The sequence below is a fragment of the Gossypium hirsutum genome, chromosome A08 (genome assembly GCF_007990345.1).
Source record: "Gossypium hirsutum isolate 1008001.06 chromosome A08, Gossypium_hirsutum_v2.1, whole genome shotgun sequence".
NCBI classification, from domain to species: Eukaryota; Viridiplantae; Streptophyta; class Magnoliopsida; order Malvales; family Malvaceae; genus Gossypium; species Gossypium hirsutum.
The window spans coordinates 6,049,443-6,068,526 of record NC_053431.1 but is presented as its reverse complement, the minus strand read 5'-3'; the positions used below and the strand labels follow the sequence as shown (position 1 = coordinate 6,068,526).

Below are 19,084 nucleotides of genomic sequence, written 5' to 3'. Positions count from 1 at the left end.
ATAACACTTTTAGAGAATTTTATGTTTATATTTTGTAGGTTTTTTGTTTTTAGGGTTTCGGGGTTTAGTTTTTATCTCCATCTTTTGTACTCTTCATTCTTTTGCCATTATAGTAAAATTATCCTTGCCCATGGTTTTTTTATTCTCTTTGGAGGGGTTTTTCCACGTTAAATTTGTATGTTCAATTTCTCAAATTCTTCCGCTATTTTTTACTTGTTTGTTGCTTAATCGGGTCAATCCTTAACACATGGAAAATGAAACATATATTGAATTTAACATTATACTATTAGAACAATACAAATTATAAAGCAATATTAAATGTTTTAAATGAAAATGCATAGCATTATATACCGTTTTCTCATACTAGACTGGCAATTATTACATCACAGAGGTATTGCATTCTAGCTCTAAAAACTTAAAGCAGATAATTCAATCAAACTTTTAAAAAATTTACATACAGATGTAAACCACCAAAGCACAAGGCTATTCGCTTCTTTTTAAGACCAACAAAGCACAAAGCTATTCGCTTCTTTTGAAGATGGAAAATCACAGAAGATTGTCCTCAATAAAGTACTGGCAGGTCTTGATGCAGTGTTCAACAAAAGAAAACCATGCTTGTCGCCAATAAGGATTTATATATAGGATGAGAACAATAACCAACAACAGAATTACATAAGAAACAAAAAAGGTCACCCAAAAAATGTACTTGTCTATTACACCATTTTCTTCTTCTTCGTTTGAGGTATTTGGTGCTGTAATCGAAGGTGAATCAATGTCGATGCAATTTTCATGCAAGGGAGGCCCACAGAGAAAATGATTCCCCACATAACTACTTTCATTGAAAGTTCCAAATTGAGCTTTTGGAGACGGAATACTCCCTGACAAGTTGTTGTATGACACATTGAAGACCGCTAAGTTGTATAACTCCACCAATTGAATAGGGATTCTTCCAATTAGGTTGTTGTGAGAAAGGTCCAGACTCTCAATTTGCTTGAGCTTTGAGAACGTTGACGGTATATGTCCAGTCAAATTGTTGTGCGACAAGCTTAGTGATCGAATTTCACTCAAATTTCCAATCTCTGTGGGGATTTCACCTGTTAATCTATTACATGATAAATCAATTCCAGACATTAACACAAGATTGTTTCTCTTGTAGGTGTAAGAGTTTCTCTTTGTTGTATAATCCACCTTTTCTTCTAGTTGTTCATGAATAGAGGCATGTAGATTGAATGGTTCTTCAACTCTAAAATTGAACAATTCAAATTCAGTAATTCCAAAGTAATTAGCTTCCTTCAAGATTTCTCCAAAACCCACAATTCCTATTAAATCTAATACTTCTGTAGAATCCAATGTCAAAGATTTTTCACCATTTGGCTCAAGAGTTAAGTGACTCAAACAAGAATGTATTGGACCAGAAAGCTTGTTTTGAGAAAGATCAATGATGCTTAACGAATACAATTTACATATGTCAATGGGAATTTCTCCGACAAAATAATTGGCTTTTAGAAGGAGAACACTCAAAGCCGAAAGAGTTCCAATCTTGTATGGAATTTCACTAGTCAACTGGTTTTCACGAAGATCTAAAGTAACCAAGGAAGAGCTATTAAAGAATGCATTTCTCAAGGTACCACTTAATCTATTTCTGCTCAAATGGAGATGTTTGATAGATTGTGCATGGAAGCAAGATGGTATTGGCCCAAAAAAATTATTTTTTGAAAGGTCCAAAATTTCAAGGGAATCCAAATAGCACAATTCCATCGGAATGAGACCCTTGAGCTGGTTGTTGGATACTACCAATGTATGTAAATTTGACACATTCCATATCCATCTTGGTAGTTCTCCAGACAAATTGTTGTTACTTAAATCTATATCACTAAGGGAATAATAAGGGAAAGTGGAGATATCAATGCTAGGTATATTTCCATCAAATTTATTGCCATCTAAATATAAAAATTTTAATGAAGGTGAACAAAAGATCGTTGGGGTTATCTTTCCACTTAGATGATTATTTGATAGCCTAAGAAACATCAATGAGTCACTTTGAGCTAACATTTCTGGTATTCCTCCATATAGCTGATTATGTGACATATCTATCATCAACATAGTGTTCAAACTAACCAAACAGGGAGGAATATTACCTTGAAGGGAATTGCTTGACAGGTTTAACCTAGCTAGTTGTGGAAAGATTGAACAAATGTTTGCTGGAATTGGACCTTGTATTTTGTTGTTAGATATATCAACAATGGACATGTTTGGATTCGGATGAGATGGGATATTGAAATGGCCCATAAAAGAGTTACCCTCTATTAAAAATGCTCTCATTCTTGTATTGTTCTCTAACAACCAAAAAGGATTCCCTCCAAAATTATTATCTGAAAGATCAATAAAACTCAAGTCATTTTGGTAATAGAGGAATTTGGGAATTTCAATGTGGAGTACCTTTGTTGCGCAATTCCACAAACGGAAGACTTTTAGTTGGAACTTTGGGACCCATGTTTGAATGGTAGGTTCTTTGACTAACTTGTTTTGATCGCTAAAGAGGAATTTGAGGTGTGAGTGGTTGGCAAATGATATGAAAATTGATGGAACTTCGAATAGGTTTTGTGAAAGAGAAATGAATCTAAGCAAAGTGAGATTGGCTAAAGCAGTGGAGGCACCTTTCCCGGTGAATTGATTATCAGAAATATCCAAATAATCAAGAGATGACAAGTTAGCCAAACATGGAGGGAGTGTTCCCTTAAGTGCATTTTCACTAAGATCCAACACCTCAAGCTTCCATAAATCACACCACCCTTTAAAACAAAATTGTGCAAGTTATTCCAGTTATCTAAGAGGATAAGAAATAATTAATCAAGAGATTGCCTAAATAATTATGTCATAATTATTAATTTACCTTGGGTAGATAATGTCCCAGACAACCCACAACCACGCAAAGATAAAATTTTAAGTGAAGCCAATACACCAATGCCTTGAAGAATGTTGTTGTTGATATATGAACCATCCAACACCAATTCCTCTATTTTGCTCGACACATGCAATTGATCTTTACAAATTTATAAGAGTTATTTAGATGATTGATGTTAAGTAAATAATATTTTTAAAACTATATATTCACGCACATATATGTTATACCTTGAGTAGATATGGTGTCATTGAAGTGATTGTCTATCAAATATAAGGTATTAACAGATGAGAATGTCTCCAGAAGTTGCATTAGAGAAACAGTCCCATTGATGAACACATTGTTTAATGTAGCAACCTTTAGCTTCTCCAAACTTTCATTTTTTGAGAGTCAAATTAATGGTTGGCATCAATTCACTAGATATCTAACGTCAAATAATTAGTAAGATTTTCTTTAGTTGATATATACATTTATTCTTCGTGGGCACAAATTCCTTCACCTTATTATTGCTCATGTCTAGCTCTTCTAAGTTGCTCAAAGCATTTAGGTCTGTGAAGATTGACAAATCGAATTTAATTAAATCACACAAAGTAAATGTAATAACTCAACAAGTAATTTGTTTCATTTAAAAGAAGATTAAATATATTCAGTAGTTTCACCTTTAATATTTATTGATCCTTTAAGTTGATTATTCCTTATATTCAATGACTTTAGATTAGAAAATCCACTAAGCTGTGCCAATAAACTGTTTGTGAAGGAGTTAGAATCCAGATAAAGCTCTTCTAAATTGGTCAAATTAATGGGCCTCTCACCATCTACAAAGCATTTAGATAAACAAATTTATTACTAATGGAATATTAAATGAGATATTGATATGTATATATGTAAGAATATGATAAAGTAAAACATATCAACACATACTATGAAGAGATTGGAGGCTCTCAATTTTATTGTCACTCAAATCCAACGTCTTTAGCCTTGTCAGATTATTCAATACTATCCAAATCAATCCAATGCAATTTTTGTCAATCGAATAAAGTAATCATCACAAAAATTTAGTTATATTCAACTTCCATATAACAACTCCATTCGTCTGTCAAAATATTGGATGTTATAGATAAGTGATTGTGATATATTTATAACAATATTTAATATTTAGATCATATTTGAATTTTTAAAAATTTTAAATTAAAAAATTATAATATATTAATAAAAATATTAATTAACGAGATTCAGATTGTATCTTTAATAAAATTTATTAATGTAATTCCATTTATTAAAAAAATATTTTCTTTTAATAAAATATGATTAATATATCTTATATTAAATTATTAAAATAATATATTAACTAAAATTTATTATTTATTATTTCACTTAGAAATAGAATTAGTTGTGCTAAAATTTGAGATTATTATAAAGAACTAATTTAGTAAAGATGGTACTGTATAATTTATAGATGTTACTATTAGAAATAATTAATTCCACATCTACAAAGCTGGTCATATATATTAACTAGTTTCTTTCTCGTGTGATGCTTAAGTTGATTGTATGTATTGATTAAAATACAACTTTTTAATTTAATACTAAAAAAATGTTAAAAGAATTGATAACAAAAAAAAATAATTGAAATTGAAATACTATTATTTTGGTACATATATTTTACTTTATATATTAAATAGACAATTTTTTTTTATAAATTATTTTTAATATATTAATATAATTTTAAAAGAGATAATATATTAATTTTAATATATAAAAATTATCATTATAATTTAAATGATTTAAGAGATAATATATAAAATTTATACATTTTTTAAAATTAAAATATTTTTCTCAATGGCTCTAAGTTGCTCAATGCATCTAATAATTATGTGAAGATTGATAAATAAAATTTAAAATTAAATCACATAGAATGAATGCAATAACTCAACAAGTAATTTGTTTCGTTTAAAAGAAGATTAAATAAATTAAGTAATTCTACCTTTAATATTTATTGATCCTTTAAGCTGGTTACCGTATATACTCAATGACTTTAGATTGGAAAATCCACTAAGTTGTGACAATAAGTTGTTTGTGAAGGAGTTGGAATCCAAATAAAGCTCTTCTAAATTGGTCAAATTGAGTGGCCTCTCACCATCTACAAAACGTTTAGATATGCAAATTTATTACTAATGGAATATTAAATGAGATATTGGTATGTATATGTAAGAATATGATAAAGTAAAACATATCAACACATACCATGAGAAGATTGGAGGCTCTCAATTTTATTGCCACTCAAATCCAACTGCTTTAGCTTTGTCAGATTATTCAATACTATTCAAATTAATCAAATATCTCTTTTGTTAGTCAAACAAAGTCATATCACAAAAAATCAATAATTTTGGTTCATGAAATTCAACTACTTTTCTCGATAAAAAATGTCATCAAATACATTTTAGAGATAATAACTTATTTGACTCTTTGACTTTATAAAAAAAAAGTTATTTTAGATCTCCATTTAATTTTTCACTTTTGCGTGCACGTGGATTGTTATGTAGATAACACATCAACATTTAATTAAAATTTTTAAATTTAAAATTTCAAAAAATATAAAAACTATTTTAAAAATAAAAAAATATTAAAACTTAGAATTAAATTAAAAATTACTTAAATTTTAAAAAATGAATTAAATATTGACGCGTCATCTATGTGACAATCCACATGTATGCCACATTAGCAAAATTAACAAATGCCTAACTTTTTCATTTATTTTAGGGTGATTTGACAAAAAATATAAATTTAAAGATTAAAAGTGACGAAAAATTAAATTGAGGGCTAAAATAATTTTTTTATACTTTCATTTTACTACCTAAAAAGTTAAATCCCACATGAACCAATACATTTTGGATATAATTTTTTAACAGTTAAAAAAGGTGATGAAATTGTAATTTACATATAGCTTATTATTTTATTTTATGAAATTTTACACACCTCTAATACTTATTGACCCTTCCAATTGGTTTCTTCGTATACTGAAGGACTTTAAACTTGATAACCCCTTCAGATACGTTAGATCATTGTTCTTCAAAAGATTACTAGACAAATCAAGCACTTCTAAATTCATCATCGGTTGCACTTTCTCACCTGTAAAAAGATTATGTCATACAATTCAAAGGACAATTTATTTGGGTTAACCTTTTGAGGGTTTAGTTGATTGTATAAAGAATATCAAATTTAAATATATCTTGAAAGTGCTCAAGGCTTTCGGTTCTATTTTGACTTAAATCTAACGTTTTCAAGTTTGTCAAACTCTTCAACTCTATTCAAAAGCAACGGAATATATCAACACATATGAAGGCCTTTATAAATATACCTTTATAAGTCTAACGCCTTAAAACATAATTGAATGTATATAGAATATCAAATTCAGATATACCTTCAAAGTGGTAGAGGCTTACGATCATATTGTTGCTTATATCTAATGTCTTCAAGTTTGTCAAACTCTTCAATTCTATCAAAGAGAAATGGAATATATCGAGGCTTATTCACATTAAAAAAAGGAATGTAGGATATTTAATTTTAAAAGAAGAATATATTTCCAACTTTTAATATACAGCATGAAAGAGAAAATTAATAATCATGAGTGTCTTAATTTAGAAAAATAAAATAAACGAATTAATTATAAAACGTTAAATAAAATTTCAGGAATTAATTGGTGATTGAAAAGATAAAAAGTAACGAACTTTGGTTATCCACTTATTTCCACTCAAATCAAGACTTCTCAATTTCTCAAATGGAAGAAAAAAAGAGATATTGAGATACCCATATGAAAAAAAAGACGGAGACCTATTACTCGTTCACTAGTGATGTTGCACTCAACTCTTTCTCATTCACCCAGCCCTTCAAATAGTGAAGGTTACGGATTATGAGTTTGGGTTCATGGTTTAAAGATTTAGAGTTACGGGTTTTAAGTTTAGGGTTTAAAGTAAAAATTATTAAAATTTGTGTTAATGGCATGAAAAAAATTATTGAAGTGAGAAAAGTCCATAAAATAATTTCTCTATAGATAAGTGTATATATTTAAAATTTTATTGGTGACAAAAAACCTTAATTTTTAGGACAATATGTAAGTTATTCCCATTAGTTATATAAAAAATCTGTAATCTTTAAATATTAGAGAGAAGTACATATATGCTTTTAACTTGTTTAAATGTATGCAAATAAGGGAAACAATTTGTTTATTTCAACCTGTTGTCTGTTAATCAAAAGAAATTTAATAAGCGTATTATGAAATAAATTAATAGAGAGAGTAGCAATCAATTGTAAGTTGGTATTTTTTTTTTTTTTTGCATAAACTTACAATTAATTGCTGGATATAGATAGAAATTGAGAGATGGAAGCTTACTTGATAACACACTGTCATTGAAGTTATTGCCGGATAAGTCAAGGATTTCCAAGTTGTTGAAAACAGATGATAAAGATACTGCATTATTGGTAATGAGTGTCTTAGTTTAGAACAATAAAAGAAACAAATTAATTATTAAACGTTAAATTAAATTTCAAGGATTAATAGGTAATGAGAGAGATAGAAAAGCAACTAACCTTGGTTATCTACAAGATCTGCAATATTATTTTCACTCAAATTAAGGCTCTTCAATTCCTCAAATGGAAGAAATAAAGAGACATTGAGATACTCAGATAGATCTGATCTCCATCCACGGTTATCCCAATAACGTGTGAAATAAAGATCAAGGCCTATTACTCGTTTATTAGTGATGTTGCACTCAACTCTTTCCCATTGGCAACAATTCGAACCCTTTCCAATTTGTAAGGGCGATTGAAGAAGGATTTGAGTTGGAAGAGAGCAATTCTCTCCTGCTCCAAGCACCCCTCAGTCTGTCGCCACCCTTGTATGATGAACACAAGTGTAGTGAATAGTACCCACAACGATTTAGCCTCCATCTTCTCTAAATCAACAAACCACTCACTTGATACCTTCCTGCATTTCAATCAACCAAAGCCTTGGACTTTATACACAACTTGAAATCCTCTATTACTCCAAAAGTTGGGCCCCACTGCATTGATTTTTCTCCCTAATTATGGTAACCACATAATTATTGTATAGGAATATATCTTTGTGGAGTTGTATTTTAGGAATAAATTATATTAGGATCATCTTAAAAAGCATTGTTTTTAGGCATAAATAAAATAGTATCACATCATTAAATTTTAAAGATAACAAAGTATTATTATACACTTATCTATATCTAATATCTTATAAAACTTAATTTAACTTTAATTAAATTACTTAAAATAAATAATTTTTTAAATTATAAACAATCATTTTTTCTTCTTTTATAAATTTTAATCATTTTGCATTTTTCCATAAGTTAATATATATTTTTTATTTTTTGCAACCAATTTTTTTTAAAAAATAGTAATTTTTGTGCAATTTTTCCATGTTATTGACACATAATTTTGGTAATTATTTTAACATGAACTTCGAACCTTGAACCCAAGCCCTGAACCTTAAACTTTTAACTCTGAACCCTAAGGTTCAAGGTTAGATTCAGGATTTAAGGTTCAAGATTCAGGTTCGGGTTTTGAGTTTGGGGTTCAAGTAGGTTCAAGGTTTAAGGGTTCAAAGTTTCGGATTTGAGGTTCAAGGTTTCGGTTTAAGGGTTTAGGGTTAAAGGTTAAGAGTGTGGATTAAAGTTTAGGTTTAGTGTTCAAGGGTTCGGGGTTACAAGTTCAATGTTCAAGTTTAGGATTTTGGGTTTAAGGCTTTGGATTCAAGGTTTGAGATTCTCGATTTAATGTTCATAGTTTTGGGTTTGGGGTTCAAGGTAAAAAAAATTACAAATATTATGTGTTAATCACATGGAAAAATTGTTGAAATGTTATTAAATAATTCGAAATGGGCCATGAATAATGTGGTGGGAAGGGTTCATAAAATAATTTTTCTATGGATGAGTGTATAATAATAATTTTATGTCTTTAAAATTTAATGATATGACAAAATTTTATTGGTACCAAAAAACTTTAATTTTTAATATCATTCTAATGTAAATTTTCCCTTGTATTTTTATTTATATGAGATTTATTAAAAAAATTATAAATTAAATGATTTATATAAGAAATTTTGGTTTAATTTTTCTTAAAATTTGATTTTTTAATTTATTCATTTGAAATAAATGAATTTATAATTTTCTCATTTAGGTAATTAGATATGATTTAATATTCATGTTCTGAAAAAATTATTTTAATTTTATTTTACGTACTTTTATTTCACTATTAATTATATAGAAATTTAAGAGATTTCTCAAAAAATCATTTAAATATATTTTCACCTAAACAATATTTGGAGTAAAACTTCAAATGTAATTTAGGTAGATATATTTATTTATTTCGTTAGTTTCGCAATATCTATTTTCTAGTTAGTAAAAAATAGAAGTTGGTTTCCTTTTATTGCTCAATTGAGGCATATTCGACACGTTGGTCCATGACATATTAATGTTATTTTAATTAAAAATGTAAACAAATAACCTTTCGTGTAATTTGTATCTTTTACTTTGTTCTCACATTCTCATTTATTTGTTAATCCAAAAATATTGACAATATCTCTACCTATCATCTTATTGATTTTTACTCATAAAAATCAATATTAAAGTAAATATATTTTGAATTCTAAGATCTTATCTTAATTTTTTTTTATGCAATAAAAATTATATACACTTTAATATCAATATAAAATCTAAAAAATAATAAAAAATTTCAAAAAAATAGTTAAGAATATCATGTATATAAGCACTCTTTAAGAAATTTTAAAATTTTATTTTTTTAATAAGCTATTATCATAAAATTCACATCAACATAAATTGCGAATTAATTTATATATTTTTAAATAGCTTTACTTTAGGTAAAATATATTTACTTTAATATTAAAATAAAAGGGATTTTATGAGTAAAATCATAAGTTAAGGGCTTATTTAATTACAAAAAATAGGTTAAGGGTTTGTTTAAATACAATATAGTGACTTGAAGGAGAATACAAATAAAATAATAAATAAGGAGGGCTTACAAGGCAATTAGCTACATTTAATGTTTGGTGCCGCCAGACGCGGCACCCTTTCACTTTTTTAGCAACCACTCAAAATGGAAAATTTACATATCAAGTCCTTGAATACTTCAGATCATTACATTTCAGTCCAGTACCGCCAATTTGACAAGCGACACCAGTAAAACCATACCATTTTAGTAAATAATCTTATGAGCATACCATTTCAGTTATTAATTTTATTTTTTGTATTATTTAGATAAAAAACCCACTAGCACACATAAAAAATGTGGAAGTTGGGCAGCAAAACTTGACAACAAAATTGGTGGCATTCCCACAAACCAAAAGCCTACAATATATATATTTCCACAACTTCAAACAAAGGAATATTGTCGAGGATTCATTGCAAAAAACTAACCAATGTTCCATTCAAATATTGCCTTTATATCATATACAATATAAGACATTAATGAAGAAAAATGAGGTCACTCTATCGTTTGGTCTGCTATGTTTTTTTTTTTTGGCTTAATCAAGGTGCAACTGCTTTCAAAGCTGTAGAAAAGCTAAACATAGAACAGATACAAGAAGACCCAAACCTAAGAAACAGTAATCCAAACACAGACAGATTACAACAAGCAAACCCACAAAAACCCAAACAAATCCCATCTGTTAAACAATCCTCAAACCAGAATAAAACCTACACAAAACACCCTATTAAACCACTAAACAATTTACAAATACACCTGTAAACACACAACAACATCACACCTAAAATCACCATCATGCCTTAAACATTCCCGACCTTTTGAGATTAGCAACTGCCAGTGCAAATGCCATCTTATGGCTGTGCTTATCCGCTTTCGAAAAGGAAACATTTCCAATTCTAGACAACCTGATTTCAACTTCCTTAAAGAAAGAAAACAACAACCACGGTCTCAAACATTTGTTTTCTACCTAATTAAACGCCTTAATGGATCCAATTTGTTTTCTACCCAATTAAACACCTCAATGGATCCAACCTTGATGATTAAAGAGCATTTACCTTTCCACCCCATCGCTAAAAACACAGTCAAAGCCAAGCTAATTGCCCCCACCTCCACAACAAGGGAGTCTTTCGCTGCAAACGGACCTGAAAATAATGCCCTTGCCACCCCATCCGAATCTCTTAACACCCCTCCACACCCGACTTTATCCTCAATCTCCACACCACAAACATTAATTTTTACCCAACCAAGACTCGGAGGGCACCAAAACATACCATTCAATCCAAATTTTTTAATATCACTCCAGCTTTTATATGGACAGACCCACCAAATTTTCTCATCCACTTTTAATTCTTCATGCACAGATTTGATCCACATCAAAGCCCGGATCGTTGAAAGAAAAACCAAGCTGGACATTGTAGGCCACTTTCTAATGAACACCAACTCATTCCTTGCTAATCACATTGACCAGCAAGCCGCTGACACCGGGATCATCCATAAACTTTTAACCACACCTGTATAAGAGAAATTATTACAAAATAAGAAAAAAAATTAGAGAATCCATCAATTGGCCTCTATTTCACCTCCCATCATTCAAAATTTTTTCTCCAAAAACCCACAATGAATTTGTAATGGAAGAAAATGTGCAACGCTGTCTCCGGTTCTCTATAGCACTAAGGGCAACCAATCCCCATTTGACTAATCTTCACACCTCTTCTAATGAGGAAATCTTTAGTAGGAAGACGATCAATTGAAACTAACCAAAGGAAACTTCTCACTCTAGGATGCACTTTTAACTTCCAGATTTTATCAAAAGCAAAACTTATGTCTACCACACCTTCACTGATCAATAATTCTATTAATTTCCTTATCGAAAACACCCATTTGTTATCATGAATCCAGATTAATTGATCCTCCTCCTCAGGTAACAAAACCATACTACTAACAGCATCTTTTAAACGAATAACCATATTAATCTCCCTATCCAATAACGGATGAGAAAAGAAATCAGCCCAATTAACCTCCTTAAACCCATTTGGCATCACAAAGTCTTTTACTATTCCTTTCTTATTCAAAACTAAATGAAACAGCCTTGGAAATCCCACTCTCAGAGGACTATCACCACATCAAATATCCTCCCAAAATAATATCGAATTACCATTCCCTACCAACCAACGAAAAGACTCATTCTCCATCCATTTAGCCACTTTTGAATCTTTCTCATTCTCCATAATACCCCTCCAAACCATCAACATATCTTTCAAATTGCTTGTTCTAAAACGCCAATGTTACACAGGGAACCATACTTTGTAGCAATAATTTTTCTCCACAAAGCTTCTCTATCCACCGCGAATCTCCAGCACCATTTGGCCATGAGAGACTTATTTTTAGCCCTGATATTCACCACTCTCGCGCCTCCCTTATCCTTTGGCAAACAAATCTTTTCTATTTTACCTTCGCCATTTTCCTCCGACCACCTACACTTCTCCATAACAAATTTCGTCTAATTTTGTCTATCTTATTAATCACTGCAATTGGCGCTTGAAAAATTGACATAAGATAGATAGAAAGAGAGGATAACACAGCATTAATAAGCACAATTTTGCCTGCCCAAGAGAGAGACCTACTTTTCCAGCCCGATAATTTCCTCTTTACTCTTTCTACAATACCATCCCAAGAAGAGATCTTCCTTAGATCAGCACCTAAAGGTATACCCAAAAAATTGAATGACAATTCCCCTATCTTGCATTTACAAACAACAACCATTCTGAACAAAAACTCCTCTTCTGTACCAAAACCAACTATGCAAGACTTTCGAAAATTTATACTTAATCCTAAAAAAATTTTAAAACAACGAAGAATGTACTTAGAATTCCTTACCACAACCTCATCCGCCCTCAAAAATAAAATGGTGTCACCCGCAAATTGAAGATGTGAAATAGACTGCCCATGAATAACGTCTTTTATACTCTCAATTACTCCTAACTCCTCTGCTTCCACCAACATCAGATGTAGAACTTCCGTTACAAGAATGAATAAAAATGGAGATAAAGGATCTCCTTTCCGGAGACCTCTGAACATTCTGAACTCATTTGTAAATGCACTATTAATTAACACTGCAGCCCTCGCTGTTGGCACACACTCAACTGTCCATCCCGTTCATCTTTTTCCGAAACCCATCTTCAACAATATCAATTCCAAGAAATCCCACCTCACACAATCGTACGCCTTAGCAAAATCCAACTTAAAAAACAAATAACCCCTCTAACCATCCTTTTTCTTAACCGAATGTATCAACTCATTTGCGATTAAAATTTCATTGAAAATATGTCTACCTCGAATGAAGGCACATTGCGTATCACTGACCACATCCCTAATAACATCTCGTCGATAGAACCTTAACAACAATTTTGTACAGCGAGCTCACCAAACAGATTGGTCTGAATTCAGAAATATCCTGCAGATTATCGTTCTTGGGAATTAACGCAATAAAATACGAGTTTATACTTTTCCCCAATTTTCCAGATTTAAAGAACTTCGCCATCATCTCAAACAAATTCTCTTGAACAACCTTCCAACATTTTCTAAAAAAGCATAAATTAAAGCCATCCGGACCCACAGGCTTCTCCAGGTTCGAAGCATTAACTTCTTTTAGCCTCTTAAATTTCAAAGCCAAATCCGTTCTCCATCTCCTCGAGGGACAACTAAAATGGTTTCTAAAAAAATTAAACATCTTCTCCTTCAACACCTTAGGTTCGCAAAACCACGAATTACCAATTTTCATCCCATACATAATTTTCCTCTTCGCTTTAAACTTTACCGCTCTATGAAAAATGCAGTATTAGAGTCTCCATCTTTTAGCCATGTCATTCTCGATTTTTGCCTCCAAATCGACTCTTTAAATTCAATTATCTCCTCCATTTCAGGATTCAAGCTTTTCAACCCCTCCAATTCCACCTTAGATAGCTCTCGATTATCACTTATAGCATCTAGAAACTTAATTCTCTCTTCAATCTTATTAATTTTTTTCTCCAAAATATTTCTATCCTCTCCATTTCATTTTCTGAGAGCCTCGATACCCTACCATTCATGCTTGCCATCTCGCCCCATTCTTTTCTAATTAGACACATGCACTCCTTTTTGTTAACCCACGCATTAAAAAACTTAAAAGGTTTCGAGCCCAATCCACAGAGCCATAAGATAACAGAATCAGGATGTGATCCGAAACTGATCTATTTAACCATTGCTGTTGAATATCTTCAAAATTTTCATACCAATCTTCATCCACCAAGAATCTATCCAACCTACTTTTTTTATTTTCTGGGCCATATCATGTGAATTTTTTCCCCAACAATGACAATTAATCCACCAATTTGCATTTCTCAATGAAGCTCTCAAAATCCTTCAAACCTCTTAATAATCCCATACAACTACTTTTTTCGCTCTTATTCCTAATCGCATTAAAACTGCCACCCACAATCCAATGTTTTGTGAATTGTTTTTGAATCTCAATCATTTCCTCCCATAAAATTTTCTGATCCCTCAACATATTGGGTGCATAAACATTGATCAAAACCCCTTCCCATCCTTTAGAACACCAATACCCTTCAACCACAATGAAACGATTAACACAATAATCCTTTTTCAACAGAAAAAACGATTTATCCCAAATGGTAATTAGCCCTCCCAAACAACCTACAACAGCTACAAATCTAAAATCAAAATTATTGTCACCCCAAATTCTTCTAACTAAATCCCCTGACACTTCCTCTAACTTTATTTCCCGTAAGAAACATATATTCACCCTGTGTATTTTAACTAATCTATTTACCATGGCTACTTTAACATCTAAACCTAGTCCCCTAATATTCCACGATACAATTTTCATATCACCCATTAAAAGGCCAATAATCACAAATCATCTAACTCAAAAAAAAAAACGCACCTGTTATTGTAAATGTAATTTTATTATGTTTTGCCTCTTTTGCTATCGATCTTCAAGGCTCATAATGTCCTCAATAACATCTCTTTCGTCTCCCCTCACTCTAAGCCCTAATTTCTTTCCTATTTCCCAAGTCTGCTTAACCTCCCTTAGATTTACCTTCCTCCTATTACTGATGTCCGAAGCAGACAATGAAAGATTCACAATTTTATCTTTGCTCCTTGACGTAACTCTGCTCTTTTCTTTTCTCCAACTTCTATCCCTCCTTTGTTTTTCTTTGAAAGTCAACACCCTGTCCTGAATGTCTTGCATGGAGCTGATTCTTTTATTAAATTGTTTCTTATTCCTCCTGCTTCTGATTGTGTTTAAGAATTCCTCTTCAATCTCCTAGCATAAGCCTCGACCCTCTATTTTTGGAATTTCATAATTAATTGGGGAAATCTGATCTGCTACCTGAGTATTACCCTTTCTCAAATGCTGCCCTTCAATTCTAAATGAGCCCATCCCTTCTTCAATATCCAACGGACCATCATGACCCCACTTGGGCCCAAAACCAAGGCTAGACCCATATTAACAACATCCTCACTCGCCCGATCAATTCTACTATTAAGTCTACTGGCTCCAAATCATCTTTTGCTAAAATTCCCACGCTAACAGCATCATGATCACCCTCATTTAATTCCCCCAACATCTTCTGACAATCTTTTCCTACATTCCATTTTCAATGACTTTTTCCTTATGTCCATCGAGTCGTTTCAGTTACCATCCGACAATTTCTCTGATTCCAGACTAATCACCGATTCCTATTCTGACACACTTTCATCAGCCACCATCTGATGACTTTCCTTCTTCAAAAAATTATTAATAGATTCCTCTGACCATCCTTTCTTCCTAACACTGACCGAGAATCTGACATCTCCCACCTCCAATAATACTATCTCATCTAGCTTTTGTACTTTTGTGATTGAAATCAGCATATCAATCTTCTCAAAGTTGTTTGCTCCTGACAAATTTTCACCCATCGACACCAGAGTGCCCCACTTTCCAGCAATCCTTTTGAACGTTTCGTAATTCCAGCAGTGTACGGGTACCCCAGATATTTCAATCCATGTAACCTTCTCAGAGAACACCGTCTTTTCTGACCAAGGTTCAATGCTAATGAATAACTCCTTCAAATACGACCAATCTCTTTGTTTCAATATATCAAAAAGTTCTTCATCCAGAATCTCAATAAGAAAATAATTTCCTTGAATTCTCTTCACACATATGTCACCAAGACCCATCCTCGCAACTCTATCAGCTAAACTCTTCGATTCACAGAAAGAAGCCACTTCCCTCACTAGACATTTCTATAATTTCCACAGTTGCTCATCCTCAACGTGACCTTGTACAACTTTTGCTATATTCCTTTCCCTTACACTCGAACCATCACCTGATCTTCCTTCGATCGTATTCAATTTCCAAACTACTTCCAACTTCTCTTCTGCTTCCTTCTTCTTTAACTCATCTTCCACTCCTTTCTGATTTGTTTCTTTGATAGACAATGGTTTTCATTGTTTGATTACCCTTCTCCATATTGTCCTCCTACCTTTAAACCTTGCTACCTTCACCTATATTCTGCTCCCAAGAATCATAAAGCCATTTAATCTTGATATCGCCCTTTGAGCATCCGAGAAATTAGAGAATCTCATGAACCAAGTGGCAGCTTGTCTGTAAATGTTTTTATCTAAAAATACCGGCGGTTTACCCATAATTTTTACAAACCTAGTGGCAGCTTTTATCTGCAATTACGTCGCGTATCCAGAACAAGTGGCAGTCTTTCTGCAAATCAACGATGGTTCATCCGCAATCTGGAGTGATATTTTCAGACAAATTGAAATTACATTGTCATTCATTAGCATGTGCATATAAAATTGTGATTTTGAAATAGTAAAGTGATGATATGAAAAACTGTTAATCTGAAATGCTTTATGATTGTGATTATTCTCAGAATTGCTAACCCATGTGCTTTGCCTACAATTTTGTTCCAGTTTTCTTATGACTGGACTCACACTAGGCTTCATAGCTCACTCCCTTTTAATCCACTAGGTTAGGAAGCAGAATCGGGAAATTGGAGGGCTAGTCTCGGATTGAAGATATATAAATATTTTTTTACCTAATATTATTTATAGTTCCTATTTTTTGAGAACTTTAACATCTTATTCAAACTGTGGCACAAGAGTTAGTTTTGAGTTTATTTAGGGCATGCATGGTATTTTTAGGCTATTAAAACTTGAGTTTTTATTTTATTTTATAATGCATGAAACATGGTTTTCATTAAAACTACGTTAGTATCACTTTTCTGCTGCATTGTGGAAAAATGAATTTTTAAACGAGTAGCTAATTTATAAATCAACCAGTTTTGGATTAACTGTATTATTTCGTAAGAAGGGAAGTCAAACGCTAAGTTCTTTTGAAAATAGACAAAGCTTCCTCTAAAGATAAACAAATGTTTTAAAACGACTATTTTATAAACTCCGCTAGTTTATTGAGTCATTTCAGTAACCAATATAATCTTTCGAATTTGAATCTAACGTTTAGGCGGGTTGGTAGCTTACAATTCTCATTACCTTTGCCTTTTGCATTGCAATTTTAGTATGATGTTCTCCGTCAACATCGGTAGCTATTTTATAAAGGAGTTACTTTTATCCATAATTTTTTGTAATACTGAAGGAAAATTGTTTGAAACCAATTAAATACATGTATCTTATAAAAACATGAGTCATATTTCCGCAACTTCAAACAAAGGAATGTTGTGGAGGATTCACTGTGAAAAACTAACCAATGCTTCATTCAGATATTGCCTTTATATCATATGCAATATATGACAATGAAAAATAATTGTTACAAAAAAAACTTCTAAGCAACATTCGTATATACGACGATAATTTCAATAAAAGCAATTAAATTATTCAATGAAATATACTTCTATGAGAATAAAAAAAAACATTTTATTGTTTAATTAAATTTTACCAAATCCAAATGAATCATATTTTTACTTTATTAATAATTAATGAAACAAAATATTTTTGTTTTTCACATGTATTTTATTATATACAATGTCTTTCTCACCTAACTACACTTCAAGTGTTGCCTGGGTTCGAGTCGCGTTAAGCACGTTGGTTGTTCGAATTTTACCTTGTTATTGTAATTCACCAAAAAAAATTATATAATTTTTTTTACCATCACACACATTTTTTTTTTGCTCTAACAATGTTGATATCTTAATAAGTAATAACTACTATATAATAGCTTTTTATAGTAAAAAAAAAGAAAACCAAAAGTATTAATGAAAAACAAAGAGTAACCTAAACATTCAATAGAATTAAAGTTACAATATTAAATAGAAAAACTGAAATTTTAATGGGTTTTTAATGAGAATAATAAAAAAAATTATTTAATGTTGGTATTAAATCAAAAAAATGAAATAACTAACTTATTGCAGCAAGTAATTCCAATCATAAACCAACTTGATTCAAAATTGAAAAGCATTTGTAGAAAATTTCCTGTGGGAAATTCAATGGCATTTGTAGCAATAGTGACAAGAAAACAATTGTCCTCTAGCTTCGTTTTCAATGTAGAAAATTCAATCACCCCAGAACACTCAACACAAGTGACCATTATGGAGATATCTCTTAACTTTTGGCGTCAAGCTTCCATCCTCTTGCTATACCCTTTCTACAAGTTTATTGACTCCTTCAAATTATTGCTCTATCAGCATTTGATGATCCTGACTCTTTTAAGCAAAGTTTTTAAAATATCCTTCATTCGATAATCTACAGATCTCTTTAATAACTATTAGTGGGAGTTTTCTATTTTTAAATGATTTTTTATTATTTAGTTGATACATATACCTTTATTTTTTATGGTCATAAATTTCTTCTTCTAATAATTATGTGAAAGATTGATAAATAAAATTTAAAATTAAATTACAGAATAAATAGAATAACTCAACAAGTAGCTTGTTCCGTTTAAAGGAAGATTAAATATATTAATTTTAATATATAAAAATTATCATTATAATTTAAATGGATAAATCTTAAAACTATACATGAATTATGGTTTAATGTACAATTGTATATATGAACTTTGATTTTTATATAATTTTATACATCAAATTTTATTTTGATCAAATTCTTGTAAATTATTAAATCAAATTAAAATTTATGTATACAATT

The 19,084-nt window shown here is 31.0% G+C and overlaps 1 protein-coding gene and 1 long non-coding RNA gene across 2 annotated transcripts; both read right to left on the bottom strand.

Annotated features, from left to right (window-relative positions):
• Positions 1-319: 319 nt before the first annotated feature.
• On the bottom strand, positions 320-7,889 carry LOC107887271 (receptor like protein 21). Its single transcript, XM_041075910.1, has 13 exons — positions 7,880-7,889; positions 7,487-7,774; positions 7,290-7,367; positions 6,321-6,395; positions 5,876-6,028; positions 5,144-5,218; positions 4,884-5,039; positions 3,824-3,898; positions 3,562-3,717; positions 3,367-3,451; positions 3,133-3,275; positions 2,894-3,043; positions 320-2,804 (listed from the first exon to the last, which is right to left on the bottom strand). The coding sequence occupies exons 1-13, from the start codon at positions 7,887-7,889 to the stop codon at positions 547-549; spliced, it is 3,702 nt and encodes a 1,233-aa protein (XP_040931844.1). The 3' UTR covers positions 320-546.
• A 2,378-nt stretch (positions 7,890-10,267) lies between these two features.
• On the bottom strand, positions 10,268-15,601 carry LOC107949869 (uncharacterized). The gene is made up of 2 exons (XR_001697933.2): positions 14,871-15,601; positions 10,268-11,439 (listed from the first exon to the last, which is right to left on the bottom strand). It is a non-coding gene; the product is annotated as an uncharacterized lncRNA (long non-coding RNA).
• Positions 15,602-19,084: the final 3,483 nt, after the last annotated feature.